The 20796-nt window shown below is 43.2% G+C and overlaps 1 protein-coding gene across 1 annotated transcript; it reads left to right on the forward strand.

The window, feature by feature from the left end:
* Positions 1-14610: 14610 nt before the first annotated feature.
* On the forward strand, positions 14611-18138 carry LOC103120091 (histone H2B, sperm-like). Its single transcript, XM_007530460.2, has 2 exons — positions 14611-14683; positions 17486-18138. The coding sequence occupies exons 1-2, from the start codon at positions 14611-14613 to the stop codon at positions 18127-18129; spliced, it is 717 nt and encodes a 238-aa protein (XP_007530522.1). The 3' UTR covers positions 18130-18138.
* The last annotated feature ends 2658 nt before the right edge of the window (positions 18139-20796 follow it).

The following is a 20796-nucleotide window of genomic DNA, read 5'->3' on the forward strand; positions in this document are numbered from 1 at the left end:
GACAGACACCTGCAGCCCTGCTTCACCACTTGCAAAGATTTCCCCCTACAGGTGGGGATTGGGGGCTTGAACCTGGGTCCTTGCGCACTGTAATGTGTGAGCTTAACCAGGTGCACCACCACTTGCCCCCACAACTTTTTTAAATCAGGTTTCTAACAGTGTTGTGCTATGACATTTACTCAATAAAAATAATAATATAGAAACAAATATAACAAACGTGCCCAGTCAAATATCACTATGTAAACATTGAAATCAGGAATTATTTATATTTATGTCAAGCCATTTTTTATTTGTGATTAATAGTGGGTCACAAGATTGTAAGATTACAGTGTATAGTTTCATACCACATCTACAACCGAAGTCCAGTTTCCTACTCTCTTACCTCCTAGAGATACACACCAGCGTTCTCATAGTCTTAGAATCTGTTTGTTTCTGCTGTTGTTGTCTTATTTGTTGTTACTGTTTTGCAAGTTCATATATATCATTTTTGTCCCAAAGGATAAAATATTGTCTTTTTTTAGTTCAGAGCAGTATTCCATGGAGTATATCCCATAACCTCTTTTTAACCTTTTAATTTTCTCATTATCTTTATTTATATATTGGATAGAGACAGAAATCTAGAGGGAAAGGGGAGCTAATCTGGAGAGAGACAGAGAGACATGTGCAACACTGCTTCACCACTTAAAAAACTTTCCTCTTGCAGGCAGAGACCAGTGCCTTAAACCTGGGTCTTTGGGCATTATAACATGTGGGCTCAACCAGGTGTGCCACCACCGGGTCCCTCCCATAACTTCTTTATCCAGTCATCTGCTGATGGGCATTTAGACTGCTTCCAATCTTTGGTTATCGTGAATAGTGCAGCTTTTAACATAGAGGTGCTCAGCAGGGCTTAAGTCAATTCAAAGAAGTATTTTTTTAACTATCCTTTGGATAAATGACTTAGTAGTATTTCTGGATCATAAGGCAATTTCTTATTTAATTTTAATTTAATTTAATTTTTTCCTCCAGGGTTATTACTGGGGCACAGTGCTGGGACTCAGTACTGGCACTGAAAATCCACTGCTCCCGAAGATGTTTTATTTTTTCCATTTTTTTATTGGATAGGACTGAAAATAATTGAGAGGGATAAAGAGGAGAGAGAGAGGGAGGGAGGGAGGGAGAGAGAGAGATAGAGAAATAGAGAGAGAGAAAAAAGAGAGAAGAGAGAGAGAGAGACCTACAGACCTGTTTCATCTCTCATGAAGTGTCCTATGTGCTAGCGCAGGTCCTTCCACATAGTACTATGTGCACTCATTTTCAGTTGTTTAAGGACTATTCATACAGTTGAAATCAGACCTGTTTAAAAAGTGTTAGATGATAAAAATTAAAAATTAAATTAGATTACTAAAATGCACTTTTCTATCTCAGTGAGAAATAGAGATCCCTGTAGATACAATTGGAAGGGCTTGTGGCAAAATTCTGACAGGGGTTACATCTAGGCAGTGAGATTATGGGTGATTTTCATTATTCTGTAATCTTTTCTGAGGTTTTGGTTCTCAAGGAGCACATCTTTCATAATGAGGAGAAAATAGCAGCAGGAATGATGAGAATGAGATGCTGGCATCAGACTTTGCACAGACACTCGAAGGCTGGCTAGATACATTTGAGCCTTGTAAAGTTTGCTTACAGATTCTGGGCCGGGGGGGGGGGGGTGTCATTCACGAACCTTCCACTCTCTCCTCACCTACCCCACCCCACCCCCTACCATTGCCTCTGCTATCACCTGTCTCTAGAGCCATTTTTTAAAGCTATTTGTTGTTCCATTGACTTTCTGGCCATTGGGAAAATGAGTTTCCACACACCTCTGCTGGCATCTTAATCCCACCCCAAGAGAATAGTTACAGTGCCTTGCATTGATTAGCCAAAAATTCCTTTTGGTTTCAGAATATGTATATTTTTATTTTTATCCACACCCTGAGATTCTCCTTTCCATCTTTAACACCTTTAAACCTCTATGTATCTTAAACTATTTTTTCTACTTTTTTTTTCTGGTTTAAAGAAAAGATTGCCCTAGGTTGAGGAGACAGCATAATGGTTATGCAAATGATTTCTATGCCTGAGGGTCCAAGGTCAGGGGTTCACTCTGAAGCACTACCAAGCTGAGCATTTTTCTGTGCTCTCTGGCTCTCTCTCTTTTAGTAAGCCCCTCATATTAAATATATAAAATGTCAGTTATAGTTAATCAAAATTATTTTTAAAGGGTTCTTTTTACCCCCAATAAGTTCTGCAGTCTACAATAATTCCTCTCTGTTTCTGTATTCAAATGCACCAGGTAGGCTTCTTTGCATCCTTTTATTGCATAAAGTTAAACTTAACTACATTTGAATTCACCTTTAAATACCCTCTATTTCATGTTCAATCTCATAACCAAAACCAGAATGTTTTTTCTGTACTTCTGTTAAGGCTTCAGTTTAGCTAAAAAGGAGACATAGACATTCCCACCAGCAGTGCAGGAGGGTTGCTTTGACCCCACACCCTCTCCAGCATTTGCTGCTGTTACCTTTTCTGATGTGTGACATTCTCACAGGAGTGAAGTGATATCTCATTGTTGTCTTGATTTGCATTTCTCTGACAATCAGAGACTTGGAGCATTTTTTCATGTGTTTCTCGGCCTTTTGGATCTCTTCCGTTGTGAATATTCTGTCCAAGTCCTCCCCCCATTTTTGGATGGGGTTATTTGTTGTCTTGTTGTTGAGTCTGGCAAGCTCTTTATATATGTTGGTTATTAAACTCTTATCTGATGTATGGCATGTAAAGATCTTCTCCCATTCTGTGAGGGGTCTCTTGGTTTGGGTAGTGGTTTCTTTTGCTGTGAAGAAGCTTTTTAATTTGATGTAGTCCCATAGGTTTATACTTGCCTTAGTCTTCCTTGTAATTGGATTCGTTTCATTGAAAATGTCTTTAAAATTTATGCGGAAAAAAGTCCTTCCAATATTTTCCTCTAAGTATCTGATAGTTTCTGGTCTAACATCCAAGTCTTTGATCCACTTGGATGTGGGGTCAAAGGAACCCTCCTGCACTGCTGGTGGGAATGTCAATTGGTCCAACCTCTGTGGAGAACAGTCTGGAGAACTCTCAGAAGGCTAGAAATGGACCTACCCTATAACCCTGCAATTCCCCTCCTGGGGATATATCCTAAGGAACCCAACACATCGATCCAAAAAGATCTGTGTACACATATGTTCTTGGCAGCACAATTTGTAATAGCCAAACCCTGGAAGCAACCCAGGTGTCCAACAACAGATGAGTGGCTGAGCAAGCTGTGGTATATATACACAATGGAATACTACTCAGCTGTAAAAAATGGTGACTTCACCGTTTTCAGCCGATCTTGGATGGACCTTGAAAAAATCATGTTGAGTGAAATAAGTCAGAAACAGAAGGATGAATACGGGATGATCTCACTCTCAGGCCGAAGTTGAAAAACAAGATTAGAAAAGAAAACACAAGTCGAACCTGAAATGGAATTGAAGTATTACACCAAAGTAAAAGACTCTGGGGTGGGTGGGTGGGTGGGGAGAATACAGGTCCATGAAAAATGATGAATGAAATAGTGGGGGTTGTGTTGTTAAATGGGAATCTGGGGAATGTTATACATGTAAAAAAAAAAAAGAAGAAGAAGTAGAAACGCAAAGTAGAAATTGACTGAGTTTGGAGTATGGCACCAAAGTAAGAAAGCAGAAGTATACTAGAGTTTGCAGTGAGTACCCTCCCTAACACTTCCTCTCCACTATTCCAAGCTTTGGGTCCATGATTGCTCAACAATTTGTTTGGCTTTGTATGTTAACTCTCTTTTCAATCACCAGGTTCCAGATGCCATCAGGATGCCGGCCAGGCTTCCCTGGATTGAAGACCCCACCAATATGTCCTGGAGCTCCGCTTCCCCAGAGACCCACCCTACTAGGGAAAGAGAGAGGCAGACTGGGAGTATGGACCAACCAGTCAACGCCCATGTTCAGCGGGGAAGCAATTACAGAAGCCAGACCTTCTACCTTCTGCAACTCACAATGACCCTGGGTCCATGCTCCCAGAGGGATAGAGAATGGGAAAGCTACTGGGGAGGGGGTGGGATATGGAGATTGGGGGGTGGGAATTGTGTGGAGTTGTACCCCTCCTACCCTATGGTTTTGTTAATTAATCCTTTCTTAAATAAAAAAAAGCATCTAAAAAAAAAAAAAAGGAGACATAGAGCCATGTGGAGGGGAGGAGTGCGTTTTATTTTGCCCATGGGTTCAGTGGGTATATTTTCTAATTTTTATTTATAAAATGGAAATATTTTCAAGACTATAAGATAAGAAGGGTGCAATTCCACACAATTCTCACCACCATAACCATGTTTCCCATTCCCTCCCTTGATAGCTTCCCTATTCTTTTTATGAAGACTTTTAAAAATATTTATTTATTTATCCCCTTTTGTTTCTCTTGTTGTTTTATTGTTGTTATTATTGTTGTTGTTGTTATTGATGTCGTCGTTGTTGGATAGGACAGAGAGAAATGGAGAGAGGAGGGGAAGACAGAGAGAGGGAGAGAAAGATAGACACCTACAGACCTGCTTCATGGCTTGTGAAGTGACTGCCCTGCACGTGGGGAGCCAGGGGTTCGAACCTGATCCTTATGCCAGTCCTTGCGCTTTGCACCACATGTGCTTAACCCGCTGTGCTACTGCCTGATTCCCAGCTTTCCTATTCTTATCCCTCTGAGAGTATGAACCCAGAATCATTATGGGGTGCAGAAGGTAGGAGGCCTGGCTTCTGTAATGGCTTCCCCACCGGTTTTTACTGGTCTGAAGCAACAGGTCTGTGGGCTCAGGCAATTTATGGGCTCTGGCGAGGGGGCGTGGCCTTCAGGATTCCTAGCGCAAGCAGACTGGACAGAAGAAATGCGGCGGGAAGTTGAAACTTTGGCGGGAGCAGCGAAGGGCATTGGGGCATGGGAAACAGAAAGCAGAAGCGCCACAACCCCAAAAGCCTGGTGCAAACTGGGCGGTTCTGGCGGTTCCCTCCATCCTATAGGCATTCAGGAATGGAGGCTGCCACACACCACAGCTGTTGCCCCTCCTCCTTTCATCCCCCTCTGCTGGTTTTCCCATCTCAGTCACACAGTTTATTCTGCATAATCTTGTTTCTTTAAAACGTGTGTATCTGTGCCCGCAGGTGCCTGTCTATCAGTGTGCGAGTGCCAGTGTGTAAAAGCGATGGCCGCGTGAGAGTGTTTCTAGCCACACTTGTGTCGCAGCTGTGATTGGGCCCAACACGAAACCGATTCCACATGGAGGGGAGGAGTACGTTGACTAGTCGGGTGGCTGCAGTGGGCTTGAACCCACACCCCTGGCCCGTCTGAATGAATCTTGTAGGGCGCTCTCGCAAGGGGGCTTGACCTTCAGGATTCGTAGCGCAAGCAGATTGGACAGAAAAAATGCGGCGGGAAGTTCAAACTTTGGCGGGAGCAGCGAAGGGCATTGGGGCATGGGAAACAGAAAGCAGAAGCGCCACAACCCCGAAAGCCTGGTGCAAACTGGGCGGTTCTGGCGGTTCCCTCTCAGCCTATAGGGATTCGGGAGTGGAGGCCTCCACACACCACAGCTGTTCCCCCTCCTCCTTTCATTCCCCTCTGCTGGTTTTCCCATCTCAGTCACACAGTTTATTCTGCATAATCTCGGTTCTTTAAAACCTGCAGGTGCATGTCTATCAGTGTGCGAGTGCCAGTGTGTAAAAGCGATGGCCGCGTGAGAGTGTTTCTAGCCACACTTGTGTCGCAGCTGTGACTGGGCCCAACACGAAACCGATTCCACATGGAGGGGAGGAGTACATTGACTAGTCGGGTGGCTGCAGTGGGCTTGAACCCACACCCCTGGCCCGTCTGAATGAATCTTGTAGGGCGCTCTCGCAAGGGGGCTTGACCTTCAGGATTCGTAGCGCAAGCAGATTGGACAGAAGAAATGCGGCGGGAAGTTCAAACTTTGGCGGGAGCAGCGAAGGGCATTGGGGCATGGGAAACAGAAAGCAGAAGCGCCACAACCCCGAAAGCCTGGTGCAAACTGGGCGGTTCCAGGAGGTTCCCTCTCAGCCTATAGGGATTCGGGAGTGGAGGCCTCCACACACCACAGCTGTTCCCCCTCCTCCTTTCATTCCCCTCTGCTGGTTTTCCCATCTCAGTCACACAGTTTATTCTGCATAATCTCGGTTCTTTAAAACCTGCAGGTGCATGTCTATCAGTGTGCGAGTGCCAGTGTGTAAAAGCGATGGCCGCGTGAGAGTGTTTCTAGCCACACTTGTGTCGCAGCTGTGACTGGGCCCAACACGAAACCGATTCCACATGGAGGGGAGGAGTACGTTGACTAGTCGGGTGGCTGCAGTGGGCTTGAACCCCACACCCCTGGCCCGTCTGAATGAATCTTGTAGGGCGCTCTCGCAAGGGGGCTTGACCTTCAGGATTCGTAGCGCAAGCAGATTGGACAGAAGAAATGCGACGGGAAGTTGAAACTTTGGGGGGAGCAGCGAAGGACATTGGGGCATGGGAAACCAAGCGGATTGGACAGAAGAAATGCGGAGGGAAGTTGAAACTTTGGCGGGAGCAGCGAAGGGCATTGGGGCATGGGAAACTGAAAGCAGAAGCACCACAACCCCGAAAGCCCGGCCCAAACTGGGCGGTTCTTGCGGTTCTCTCCAGACTATAGGGATTCAGGAGTGGAGGCCTCCACACACTGCTGCTGTTCCCCCTCCTCCTTTAATTCCCCTCTCCTGGTTTTCCCATCTCAGTCACACAGTTTATTCTGCATAATTTCGGTTCTTTTAAACTTGCTTAATGGTGCAATTAATTCAGTTTTGGTAACTATACTATGTACAGTTATAAAATATGTATTATGCTCAGTTCTGGCTCGTGGTCATGTTGGGGTTGAACCTTGAACTTCAGAGCCTCAGGCATGATATAATTTTGCATAATCATTATGCTATCTCCCAGGGCCCAAATAAGTGTTCTGGATTGTTTCCAAATTGTGTCTAATGGAAACGACACTGCAGTGAACATGTGAGTGCAGGCACCACCCCAGGTCTGTATTTTTGTGTTCTTTGAAAAGTTATCTTGGAGTGAAATTCCTAGATTTTATGTCAGATCTACTTTTCAGAGAGATTGTTGGGGACCCAGTGTGCCATGGTGGAGGCAGGCTTAAGTTGACTGTGGGAATGGTTTGCAGATACCCATGACAGGGAGATAAGAAATTACACTCATGAGTCTGGGTGGTGGCACACCTGGCTGAGTGCACATGTGCAAGGACCCCTGGTCACCATCTGCAGCAACCGAAAGCCTTATGAGTAGCAGTTCTGCAGGTCTCTCTCTCTCTCTCTCTCTCTCTCTCTCTCTCTCTCTCTCTCTCTCTCCCCAGCCACTCTCGATTTCTGGCTGTCTCTATCGAATAAATAAAGATAATAAAATTTTAAAAAGAGGGAGTTAGGAAGTAGAGCAGCCTGTTAAGCGCAGGAGGCACAAAGTGCGAGAACTGGCACAAGGATCCCGGTTAAAGCCCTTGGCTCCCCACCTGCAGGGGAGTCTATTCACAAGCGGTGAAGCAGGTCTGCAGGTGTCTATCTTTCTCTCTCCCTCTCTGTCTTCCCTTCCTCTCTCCATTTCTCTCTGTCCTATCCAACAACGACTACAACAATAAAGCAACAAGGGCAACAAAAGGGAATAAATAAATATATATATAAAAAGAGATAGTTGGAGTTACCAGAAAAAAATTAAAAAGAAATTACACATGTGTGACAACTGTCTTCAGATCATTATTTCCCTAAAATGATAAAAATAACATTTACTGAGATTCTATCATTATTAAATATCTCTTAATACTTTCAGATACCTCCAATGTTCAAAAACCAAACAAACAAAAAAACCCCTAAGTTACACCTCTCTATCTTCCAGTGTAGCTATTAACATTTTTTTTGCTTGAAATAAGACTTAATTTCAGTCTCCACTCCTCATCTTCCATTCATCCTTAAATCCACTGCAATTTGACTTTTCTTCTGCAGTCTACCACAGTCTACTCTCAGTCCTCATGTATTTATTCAATGAATATTGAGTGCCTACTAAATTTCAAACACTTTTTCCCCCACTGACATATGACAGCAAATGAAAGAAGTCCTCTATTCTCCTAAAGTTTACATTCTAGGTTGCAATAAAACATAAATAAATACATGAACATATAAACATAATAATTATATGAAAGAAAAAATAAAAACTTGAGTGTGATGGGAAAGTAAAGTAGTACTTTGTATTTATTTATTGTTATATTTTTTAAACTGCCACCATCACCAAGGTTATCTTTGGGGGCTCAGGACAAATCCACTGGTCCTGGCTGCCATTTCCCCTTAATTTTTCTATTTTATTTGATAGAAGCAGATATCAAGTGAGAGGATAGGTGGAGATAGAGAGGGATAGATAAATAGAGACACTTGAAAACTTACTTCACTGCTTGTGAAAGATCTTCTCTGTAGGTGGGAAGTGAGGGTTTGAATTCAGGTCCTTACACATAGGAATGTGTGTGCTCAGCCAGGTGTGCCACTACCTGGAACCGAAAGTAGTAGTCTAGAGATTAGCACATTAGGTGGTCAGGAAGATCTCAGTGGAGAACACAAGAAAATGAAACCAATAAATGTCTATATTAAACAGTTCTAATTGAAATTGAATGTGAAGATCTGCTAGAGAGCTTATAAAATAAGTTATATGTGAATCTGAAAGTGTAATGAAATGTACAGGCTGGGCAGTGGCATACCCAGCAGAGAACACTCATTATTTTATGGGGTGGGGTAATGAATGATTACCGTGCAGCTGTTGACACGTGATTACAAGTACTCTTCTCCCTGTGGTTGGTGATTAGGTACACTGTATTGCACCAAAGCACAGGAATCTGCAAAGGGAGGTAAAGGCAAAGGATGGGGGGGGGGCGGTCTAGAGTCTTGGTGAAAAAGGTTGGGGAAGGGAGTCTGGCAAACACCTATGGTGGAGGGATGAGAGGTTGTACCTATACCTATATGCTAACACCTATACTGTAGACCATTAACCCTCTGCACATCCACAATAAAGCAGGGGAAAAACCTACCAAAAATGCTTACGAGTGTGTGGAAATAGTAGGCCCCTGGTGGAGACTCACCCAGATAAACACATGCATTGTCATGCATAAGGATGTCGGTTGAAGCCCCTGGTTCCCACTTGCAATGGGTGTGTCACTTCATGTGTGGTGAAGCAAGGTTTCAGGTGTCTCTCTCTCTCCTCTCTATCTTCCCTTCCTCTCTCAATTTCTCTGTCCTCTCAAATAAAATAGAACGATTTAAAAAAACAAACAAACAAACTAGCTGCTGGGAGCAGTGGATTCATGGTAAACCCCAGTGATAACCCTGGTGGAAATATATTTTTTAAAACAGTGTACAGAAGTAATTTTAAGTCTATGTCTAAATATTATCTTCTATAAACTCACACCAGTAAAAATATTTTGTTAAATGATGTATGTAACTTATCTGTTTTTATATATATTCTTTTACATCTAAATTAAGTAAAAAAAAATCTCATGTAAAAAATAAGGATGAAATGCTACTATCATGACTATTAGACTCAGAAAGGTGAACAGGAAGTTTTTTTTTTAATTTTTAATTTTATTATTTATTTTCCCTTTTTTGTTGCCCTTTTTATTGTTTTTTATTGTTCCTGTAGTTATTATTGTTGTTGTTATTGATGTCGTCGTTGTTAGATAGGACAGAGAGAAATGGATAGAGGAGGAGAGAAAGATAGACACCTGCAGACCTGCTTCACCGCCTGTGAAGTGACCCTTCTGCAGGTGGAGAGCCGGGGGCTCCAACCGGGATCCTATGCCAGTCCCTGCGCTTTGCACCACGTGTGCTTAACTCGCTGTGCTACCTCCCAACTCCCCCAGCAGTAAGTTTTTTATTAGCATTATGATTTACAGTCATTTATGAATATCAGGCAATTATATTTCCTAATGATCTAAACACTGAAAAAAAGCAAATAATTTGCAGTCAGTCTTATTACACTGAAAATATATAGAACAGTTTTGTTAAAAAAAAAAAAAAAAACTTTCGTTTTAAAAATAGACCAGGGAGATGCTCAACAGTAGAGCATGGAACTACTATATATGAAGGCACAGGTTCAACTCCCAGCACTATAATATCAAAGATAAGTGGTGCTTCAGTCTCATTCTCTTTCACACAAAAAATCTTAAAGTGGGGGTAGGGTGGTGGCACACCCAGTTGAAAACACATCTTTTCTTGTGCAAGTACCTAGGTTCGAGCCACTGCTCCCCACCTGCAGGAGGGATGCTTCTTGAGCAGTGAAGCATGTCTTCAGGTGTCTTTGTCTCCCTCTACCCCCTCAGTGTCCCTCAGTATTATCAAATAAAATGAAAGAAAGAAAGAGGGAGAGGGAGGGAAGGGAAGGGAGAAATAGAAAGTCAGCCTCTGGGAGTGGTGTTTTTGTAGTGCTTGTACTGAGGCCCAGAGGTAATCTTGGTGGCCATTACAAAAAAAAAAAATCTTGACGTTGGGGACCAGGCAACACAGCGAGCTGAGTTCACATGGAGTGAAGCGAAAGCCCTGGCGCAAGGCTCCCGCTTCGAGCCCCCAGCTCCCCACCTGCAGGATGGTCGCTTCACAAGCGGTGAAGCAGGTCGGCAGATGTCTATCTTTCTCTCCTCCCTCTCTGTCTTCCCTCCTCTCTCCATTTCTCTCTATCCTATCCAACAGCAATGACAACAATAACAATAAATACAACAATAAGGGTAACAAAATGGGAAAGATGGCCTCTAGGAGCAGTGTATTTGTGGCGCCGGCATCGAGCCCCAGTGATGTCCCTGGAGGAAAAAAAAAAAGCCTTGAAGTAATAAATAATAACATCAAAAATTATCACACTGGTACTACTGGTCAATATTAACTGCACAAAAACATTAGAATATAACACTAAATACATTTAAGACTTATATTAAAAGTAATACAAAATCATTTAACCTGGTAAATATCAATTATGAATCCACATAAGAATGCGACTAGGAGCTCCAACCTGGGTCTACGTGCACTATAACATGTGTGCTCTCAAGCAGGTGTGCCACTGGCTGGCCAGACTCTTGAAAATCTAATAACAATTCTACATCAGCAAGTTTGGAAGTTTATTTCACAATCTCAGAGTGGTTGCATTAAACCACTTCTTAAACTTGCATCAACACATCTCCTAAAGGCTGTTTATTTGCAATAGCACAACCAAGAATTTAAATACAGTGTAAAATACCTCCATGGAAATTTTTTTTAAATAAGTATTTTTTTTATATTTATTCCCTTTTATTGCCCTTGTTGTTTTATTGTTGTAGTTATTATTGTTGTCATTGTTGTTGGATAGGACAGAGAGAAATGGAGAGGGGAGGGGGAAGACAGAGAGAGGGAGAGAAAGATAGACACCTGCAGACCTGTTTCACAGCGACACCCCTGCAGGTGGGGAGCCAGGGCTTGAACCAGGATCCTTATGCGGGTCCTTGTGCTTAGCGCCACCTGCGCTTAACCCGCTGGGCTACAGCCCGACTCCCAACCTCCATGGAAATGTTAGGAGAGAAAAATTATTTTTCTGTACACTAAACTGAGATCATTCCCTTCATTCAGTCTACCTAGTTAAATTGTTTTCCAGCCAGTCGTCGCTCTGGTTTTGAAGCTCCTAAGCTTCACTCGACCACCACAGTCATGGGATTGTGTAATCAGCCAATGGGCAGTCAGAGCTTCCACTGTACAGCCAATGAAGGGCAAGCAGTCCAGGATCCATAGGGGTGGAGCAAAGTATGTGGGTTGACCAGAACTGAACCAATCCTGTGCGCATGCATGGCGCCTGGGCTTGCGAGCGTGTGTGGCGTGCGTGTGTGTTTCTGTATTTGCTTTTGTAGTATTATTTCTTTCAAGCGTTTGTGTTTCCAATGTTCGTTTTTTGATATTATTTCTTTTACCAGATCCCTGCTCAGTTCTGGCATATGATGATGCCAGGGGATTGAAACCAGGACCTTGGCGGATCAGGCATGAACATCTTGCATAACCACTATGCTGTTTCCCTAGCCCATATTTGTTTTTTAATCATGATTATTTAAGACTGTAGCCCGATCTCCAACCCTCAAATTTAGAGGGTGGCCAGCAATAACAGTTTTCTTTCCCTTCATAGAAATGCTTTCATGTGTTTCTTCCGGGTCCAGTGATTCATTTATTCACCCTCTCACTCCCAGAAATGATGTTGTTGAATGTTAAAGGAGATGGTGAGTGTATAATTGTTTCTCTTTTTACATTGGTTTCTAATGTAAAACCTCTCCATTCTCTAGGGAAAGAACACAACACTGTGCTCTGGGAACTAGCTCTTGGAGCTGCATTACACTTTGCTCTAAAGCTCAGTATTTCACTGAGTTTGTTAAGAGATTGTGATGCATTAAAAATTTTAGTTAGGATAGAGGAAACTGGAAAGAATATCACTTTCAGTCAAACAATCAGTTAGACAAGCTACAAAAATTTGAAGTTCTCCATGTCCATCTAAAGAGTAGGAACTCACCTGGGAGGCACCCATTCCAGAAGGCGCTCCACACTTGCTCTGGAGAGCCTGGGGTCCAGCGGGGAGTTTCTCTGAACAAACTGCAAACATGACGGGTTACGAGTTCACTCCCAGAGCACTATTGGGCATAAGTGGAGATTGGACCCAGGGCAAGCTGACCTCATTCTCGAGGTGATGAAGATGATGAGGAAGATGAGGATGAAAATTATTCTGGAACTTTTGAAATCTCTGATAAAGCACTGACAATAAAACAGCTTGCTGGAAATACCTTTTTAAAAAATCTTTTATTACTTTAAAAATATTTTTATTTATTATTGGTTAGATCTATAAATTGAGGCAGGAGGGGGAGACAGAGATAGAGAGAGAGAGAGAAAGAAAGATAGAGAGACCTACAGCCCAGCTTCAACACTCATGAAGCTTTCCCCTTGCAGGTGTGACCAGGGGCTTGAATGTGTACACTTAACCAGGTACACCACTGTCTTCTCCCCTCCCAATACTATTCCAAATAACCATGAAATGAAGTGCAAGTGAGTCCCCTTTGTGGGCCATTAAAAGTGGCACTGACATCACAGCAGATACCTGTGGGCTGCCTCAACCCAGTGTGTCACTGTCCCTCTCTGCTCTTTCTCCAGTCCCTGCCCTCATGCTCCCAGCTGTGGTTCTGGTCCCCATCAGTAGTGATCCTAGCTCTACTGCCACCCAGGTGTCCACAGCCATCTGGCTTGCCCCATATTCTGTCCAAAACTCAGGAGAGGCAAACGCTAGTCTCCAAATAAAGAAAAACACTCAGGAAAAAGGCTCCAGATTAACTATGCTGCTATTGTGTGTGGTGTGTGTGTGTGTGTGTGTGTGTGTGTGTGTGTGTGGTCACTTGGCCACAGTGCATGTTAGACCAGCAATGCCAATTTGATGCCAGTCATGGAGCTGCATGCAGTCATGCAGCTGCAAGTCTAGCCTTCATGTAGGTAACAAGTATGCTCGACTGGGTACACCACTGTCCAGCCTATAGCCATCTTGTAGACAGAGGAGAGCGGCATCCATGGCTGGCAACCACTAGACAGGCCCCTCCTCTGCCTTTGGCACTGGGGCTGTTTGTTTGCACTATATTAAAAGACATTAGTGGCTGCTTAAAGGAAATTGTGACCCAGACTCTGTCCTTTCCATGAATATTTAAAACTCAGATATCCTTATGTTGGATATGTATTTCTTCTCACTTTCTCTGGAAAGGCTCTTCGAAAAGGCCACATCTGAGCTGATCCATACCTTCCTCAATTTTGTCATGTATTAATTTCAATTGTACTTTTGAGCTGATTTGCAATATCCCCTAGTGATCAAGAAACAGAAACTGGAATAGGATGTTGCCTCTGCCTCCAGAAATCATGTTTTCTTAAGTACAGCAGAAGAGGAGTGTGACTTTCAAGCAGATGAGTTCACACTGGTAGAGCCTTTTGAGCCAAAGAGAAAGAATTGGGAGCAAAACATGATGTCGGTAACTCTTTAGTGCATAGCTGGTCCCTTCCTTGGGTTTTCATCATGACTAATAGTCATGAACACTCAACTCCACTTCAGGACCCATCTCCTCAAGATATTCATTCAGAAATAACATTTGAAAAAGATGAAAATATGTAGGGCTTATTCCAGAAAATACCACACTAAAGGAACTTATAAAGAAAGTAATTTTGGAAGACGGAAAATGATCATACAAGGATAGTCTGAGATGTAAGTATGAAAGGTCATAACATTAAATTAATGAACAAGGATAAATGGAAAACTCGGACTGTCCCAGACATCTGCGATGATACTTGTGGCCATTTTGATGACAGGAGAAAAGAAGGCACAACTAACTACTTCAATTAAGGTTTATTTTGGATGATGGGAGCCTCTGGTGAGAGCAGCTATTGACCAAGCCCTTACCAGCTCAGTTTAGGAAGGGTGGGAAACCCCAAGTCACAGGCATTGGTCTGCAGATATAGAAGGTGACCTGTCCATCACTCAAGGGAAATGAGAGGTAAACTAGCCAGAACCTTGCAAGCTCAAGCCTTGGAGATCGTGGAGCACATTGATAGCATTCCTGGTAGGCTTTTCATTTTGTTAATTACCTTGCTTTTAACAACAATGATTAAGTGATCCAGGAGGTTGTGCAGTGAGTAGAGTGGCAGATTCCTGGCATTAAATATGCCAGAAATTGCTCTGACACACTCCATCTCATTCTCTCTCTCTCTCTCTCCCCACCCGTTGCTTTCCAATAGTTGAATTTTTTTATTTTAAGATTTATTTATATCCTTTTCTTTTGATCAAGGGTGGGTGATGGGGGAAAGTGAGGGGAGGAGAGACACCTGCAGCACTACTCCACCACTCATGAAAGTTCCTCCTTGTATGTGGAGACTGGGGCTTGAACCTGGATCTTTTCAATAAATAAATAATTTCTTTAAAAAGAAAGTCATTTTTTAAAATCAGTCATTGCATGATATGAACTCTGAGAATACAGTGGACATATTTCTTGCTCCTTGAATCAAAATAAGGAAGCAGATCACTAATATTTCAAGGAGTTTGTGCCATTTTTGAATGGATGCCTTAAGAAGTGGGATAGTAAGGTTTCACCACTGGCTTTATCTTATTAGCCCATCTTTTCTCTCTTTATGACTGGAAATGTCTTGCCAGTAGTAGAATTAGCTGTACCTCGAAGGCTTCAGAGGATGTACCCTTGAAAGTTTGGCCACGTGTATCTCAACACACTGAGTTCCTCCATTTCTTCAAGTCTTCTTAAGTCCAGTTCCAATTACAATTTGGGATTTTTTATTTATGAACATATTCAAGGAATGAATACCTTTTCTGGTGTTAAGTTCATTTTCAAATCAAAGTTAACCCAATTGCCAAATAATGTGATTATAGCAATAACTATCTATTGTCTTTTTTAACTCTGAGACAGCAGGAACCTCCCACTTCCCCAATACAGCCTATATTTCCCCCAGTCCTGGAACTTCACGGGTGGGGCTCACTTTCCTGCATGCTTCTCTCAATTCATACCAAGTGATATTGCATCCGCTGATCCCAACCTAATCAACACAAGGAGTACCACCTCAGCATGCTTCACTCAGACTGTGTCCAGAGACGTCAGGTGTGGAATGTCAACCATTCAGCCTCATTACTCCGATGAGACCTTTCCTTTCACAGGATTCTCTTAATTCTATTTCAGGTGGTTAACTTCCGAACAAGGTCCCAAAACCTAGATATAGACCAGGTCCAGTGAGATAGAGTATATGTTCAGAACGTATTCATAAACTAGGGCAAAATATATACCTGAAAGCAAAAGTACACAATAGTCTGCAGTGAGTCCGTATAAAGTTCCTGATGAAATAGTATCTAATTAGACTTAGATACCCTCCTCACCTACTTCCTATTACAGTTCTTCACTCACTCCAAAGCTAACCTTAGCAAATCAAGGACTGCAAAAGCTGAATAAGGGCAAGAGACTGGCATACTTTAAGGATGACTCTTTAGTCACTATCAGGCCACCCTATCAGCCAGGGCCCTATTCAGGGAGTCCTGAGATTCCCAAACAGACATGATTGGCCTAGACCTCAAATAAACCCCTCTCTCCATTGTTACCGGTCATCTCTATCAGGAGGCACTCTATTATTAAGGAGTTATCTTCTTTTACTGGTTCCCAGTCCGCCCTTGGACTGTTTCTTAGGGAATTAGTATAATCAGTCTTTTCAGCTAACTGCTCACATGTGTTTTCATATGTGCATGTGAGTGAAGTCTCTTGCAGACTTACAGTGTAAAGAGAACAATTTTAAATTCAGCAAGTTGTAAATCTAAGGATCTCATTTCTAATTTTGATATCTCCTTTTAGATTGACATTTTTTTTACTTCCCCTTTCCTGATTCATTGAGAGTTTTTTGTTTTTTGTAAATTTATTTATTTCCTTTCGTTGCCCTTGTTTTATTGTTGTAATTTTTGTTGTTGTTATTGATGTCGTCATTGTTGGATAGGACAGAGAGAAATCAAGAGAGGAGGGGAAGACAGAGAAGGGGAGAGAAAGACACTTGCAGACCTGATTCACTGCTTGTGAAGTGACTCCACTGCAGGTGGGGAGCCAGGGGCTCCAACCAGGATCCTTATGCCGGTCCTTGTGCTTTGCAGCACGAGCACGTGCACTTAACCTGCTGCAGCTACCACTTGACTCCCTTCATTGAGAGTTTTAATAACAACTGGACATATATGGCCTGGGAGGTTGTGCAGTGGCTAGAGCTTTGGACTCTCAAGCATGAGGTTCCTAGTTCTGTCCCCGGCACAGCACATGCCAGACCAAACTAATGTTCTCTCCCCACAGTCACCTCCACCCCCTTTCCCTCTCCCTCCCCCTGCCCCCTCCCCCCCTCATTAATAAGTGAATGTGTGAATGTTTAAAGATCTGGGCACAGCAGGTCAATTCTGCCTGGTGGTTTCCAGAAGCATTCTGCTGATCTTGTCAAAATTGTCGCTCATACTACAGGTGGCTGGGCAATAGACATAGTGGCTTCCAGGTTGGGTGAAATGTCCGCAAAGTGGCCAGAGATTTCTGCTAGCAGTGACTTGGGTTGTGAAGGGTAGGTTCACTCAAAGAGCTCAAACTGCAATGTTTTTAGTTTCAATGTTTTGGATGCTGTCCGTCCAAAGTTCTCATATGTAGGCATGGACCAGCTATTGTAACCGTAAATTCTTTTGCTGCTGGTGGCATCTTTCCACAATTTCCTGCTGCAGGTCACTCACATTTCAGAGGTTGTCAGATTCCTACTCTGATTGGTTAAGATGGTGAGGCATAGTGTCCAATCACATATGACAAGGTGGGGCTTACTGACAAGCGCCCCCACTTTGTACTCTGTCCAATCAGGACTAGCACGTGCTCGTGACGTCAGTGAAAATGACTATAAAAGCAGCTCTCCCTCCTCTACAGCCTCTGTCCAGAAGCCGACCGACTTCAGGATGAGTGAGCCTTGTGCTTTGGAGCTGGGTGAAGACTTGGAGGATGTCAAGCCTATGGACCTCATGGATGAGGATCCAGTAGAGACAGACACCACGGATGTCCTCACAGTAGAGGATATCACCGACGATGATTTCCCCGATGAGGATGCCAACGCGGAGGTCACCAAGGAAGAAACCATGCAAGAGAAGTCCTTGGAAGAGGAAGCCGAAGGCTCGCAGCCTTCCGGAAGCCGCCGCCACCGTCGTCGCCGCCGCCGCCGCCGCCGCCACTGCCTTAGGAACTTCGGCAGGTACTTCCCGAGGGTGCTGAAAAACGTGCAGAAAGGGATGAGCTTGACCAAGAAGGCCGTGAAGATCCTGAACTCCTTCGTAGAGGACATCTTCCAGCGCATCGCTGAGGAGGCGTCCCACTTGGCCTTCACCTCCAATCGCACCACCATCACCTGCAGGGAGATCCAGACGGCTGTGCGCCTGCTGCTGCCCGGGGAGCTGGGCAAGCACGCTGTGCTCGAGGGCACCAAGGCCCTCATCCGCTACACCACCAACAGCTGAGCTGCCGACTCACCCACTCACCCGACCCATGCAAACCAAAGGCTCTTTTAAGAGCCACCTCACTTGTCTACAAAAGAGCTGTAGCTCTAAAATGTGGGGGAAACTCGCACCTTTGTCATGTGGCATTCTGCCACCGTTAAACTTTTTGCTTTTATTTTATCCTTTTATTGCTACCAAGGTTATCATTGGGGCTCAGGGGTGGCACTATGAATCCACCGCTTTTGGTGACTGGCTTGCCCTTTTCTCTCTCATTGGCTAGGATACAAATTGAGAGGGGGCGAGGAGACAGGCAGAGAAAGGGAGACACCTGCAGACCTGCTTCTCTGCTCTTGAAGCTTCCTGCCCTGTAGGTGGGGGTTGGGGGCTCGAACCCGGGTTCTTGTACATGGTAATGTGTGTGCTTAACCAGGTGAGCCACTACCGGTTCCAACTTAAAAAAAAAGTTTTTATTTATACTGGCTAGGACTGAAAGAAAATGAGGGGGTGAGGGAGCGAGAAAGGCAGAGAGATCTGCTCCACGGGTTGTCAAGCGTTCCCCCTATGCTGGCTAGTGGGCGCGCCTACACATGCGCGCGTAACAAGGTGCCCCAACGCCTGCCCCGCCCCCGTGCTTGTAATATATATAATCTGCACAAATCATGAGCATAGAACACCAAAGCTGCTTTAGTATGTGTCTGCAGTGCAATCAGACCCGTTTCCTTAACTATATCGCCTTTCACACCTTTCAGTGGCCGATTAGTTCTTTTTCTGTCTGCTTTTTGTACATATTTGTAGGTCATATTTTTTATAATCTCATTCACGTTTTCCCATTTTTTTCTCACAGTTGTACTGCATCATTTTTTTCATATATGCTTTATGAGCAATATACATAAAGTGAGATTGCAGAAACACCAACCAGTATATCTCTACAACACAAGTAAACATACCCCACTTCAACTATTCTGTAAAAAAGATTAAACATTTCTCAGTATAGACAGTGCAGAAGCAGCTAATTGAAATTTCTCAGAATCAACCCCTTTATCCAATCCCTTGGTTTCTGCAACTACTACTGAATTCATTCGGGTTCATCCAAAACACAAACCCTCAGTGTGCCAGATTTGCATACGTGGATGGTAGCACTGTCCAATGAGAGTAGCTCAGGATACTGCTCCAGCCACTGAGGGCCTGAATGTTGTCTAGTCCTATGTGCTGACTCACAGCGTGTTATATCTCTTCAGGGCTGTTATTGAACAGACTTCTTGTTTTATTCAGTCTGAACTTGGTGATCTTGCATGTAGCATGCTTTCTTGTTTAATTATGATGCTTTGAAGTACAGTAGGACATGGATTTTTTCAGCAGGGATTTTAAAGAACTAAGGTGATTCCTTCACTTATTAATTTTTTGTCCTGAAGTGATCTTTATGTTAGTAATCAAATTAAGGTTGATATATTATAGTTTTCATTGTGTCATCTTTGTGACTCAACTGATTTTTACTTGTTTCATTTTTCTGTAAGCTGAGTTTCACATAAGTTACTGTCTAATTAATTATGTAGACTGATTTCCCACATTTATGTAAAGAGAATATGATGTGGTATTTCGATCCCTTGAAATGTATTGTATTTGCTTAAATATCCACTATTTCTTCGTGTATGCTGACTGTTTAAGTTGAACATTTAAAATGAGTTTTAATGGCATATTTATAGGCTGAATAAACTAGTAAAGTGTACAAACAGTCAGCAAACTAGCATGCTCCAAACATTTCTCATGGCCATGACAAGAGAAATTATTCTTCAGCGATAGGTACCCACATGCAGAGTCACTTTCTCAAGAGTGAGGTGGGGTGGGGTGGGGTGTAGTGGGGTGGGACTGGGCAGGAAAGCAGAGAGTTCACTGATTTTGTCATAGCAAGAAAAAGGTGGGAACAGTATAATCTCCTGCCCTCCCCATGAGAGAAGAAGAGAAAAGCGTCAGCAAAATAATATCATTATTCTGGAAGACTGGGAACTTCCAGTAAAAGAATGTGAAAATTACAAGCTTGCTGTTCAAATTACCATGAAAATCTACAAAAGCAAGTGCAGTACATCTGACCCTGTGCATAAGAGATTGTTATACTTAGTGGAAACTGAATCTGAGCAAACAAACAAACAAAAAAGAAAAAAGTAGACCATACAACAAATATGATAAAAGCTCCTCTTTTTTGAAAAAATAAAGATTACCTTTCATTTTATTTTAATCATTTTTTAACCAAAACCCTATTCAGCTCTAGCTTACGGTGGTGCAGGGGATTGAACCTGGAACTTTCAGGCCTCAGGTATGCTAAAAACTCCTCTTAAACAATACTGAATGCCATGCTTATGACCTAGGTTTGAACCCAGCCTCCATCACATTGAAAGAAGCTTCAATACTCTGGTCCTTTCTGCTTTCTCTGCTTCTCTGTCTCTGTCTCTGTCTAAAAAGAATACTGAGTTGCCCCAATTTTAGGACCCATCTCCCTGAGGTGGTAGATACAGTATGCTGTCCAGTCTCCCTTCAGAGGATGTAACATTCTCTACCTTGTTGATCCATGTTGACGGCAAGATTCTATGGGGGTCCACAAAGAGGTCTATTGTGTTGTTTCTGATGGAGATGACCAGTAACAATGGAGAGAGGGATCTATTCAAGGTCTAGGGCTATCATGTCTGTTTGGGA

The sequence above is a fragment of the Erinaceus europaeus genome, chromosome X (genome assembly GCF_950295315.1).
Source record: "Erinaceus europaeus chromosome X, mEriEur2.1, whole genome shotgun sequence".
Lineage (NCBI taxonomy): Eukaryota > Metazoa > Chordata > Mammalia > Eulipotyphla > Erinaceidae > Erinaceus > Erinaceus europaeus.

Bases quoted from the DNA above. Each gene is read 5' to 3' on its own strand.
- LOC103120091 (XM_007530460.2), top strand. From the start codon at position 14,611: ATGAGAGGTAAACTAGCCAGAACCTTGCAAGCTCAAGCCTTGGAGATC. The intron at 14,684-17,485 runs GTAGGCTTTTCA...CTGTCCAATCAG, and splicing joins GCACATTGATAGCATTCCTG to GACTAGCACGTGCTCGTGAC.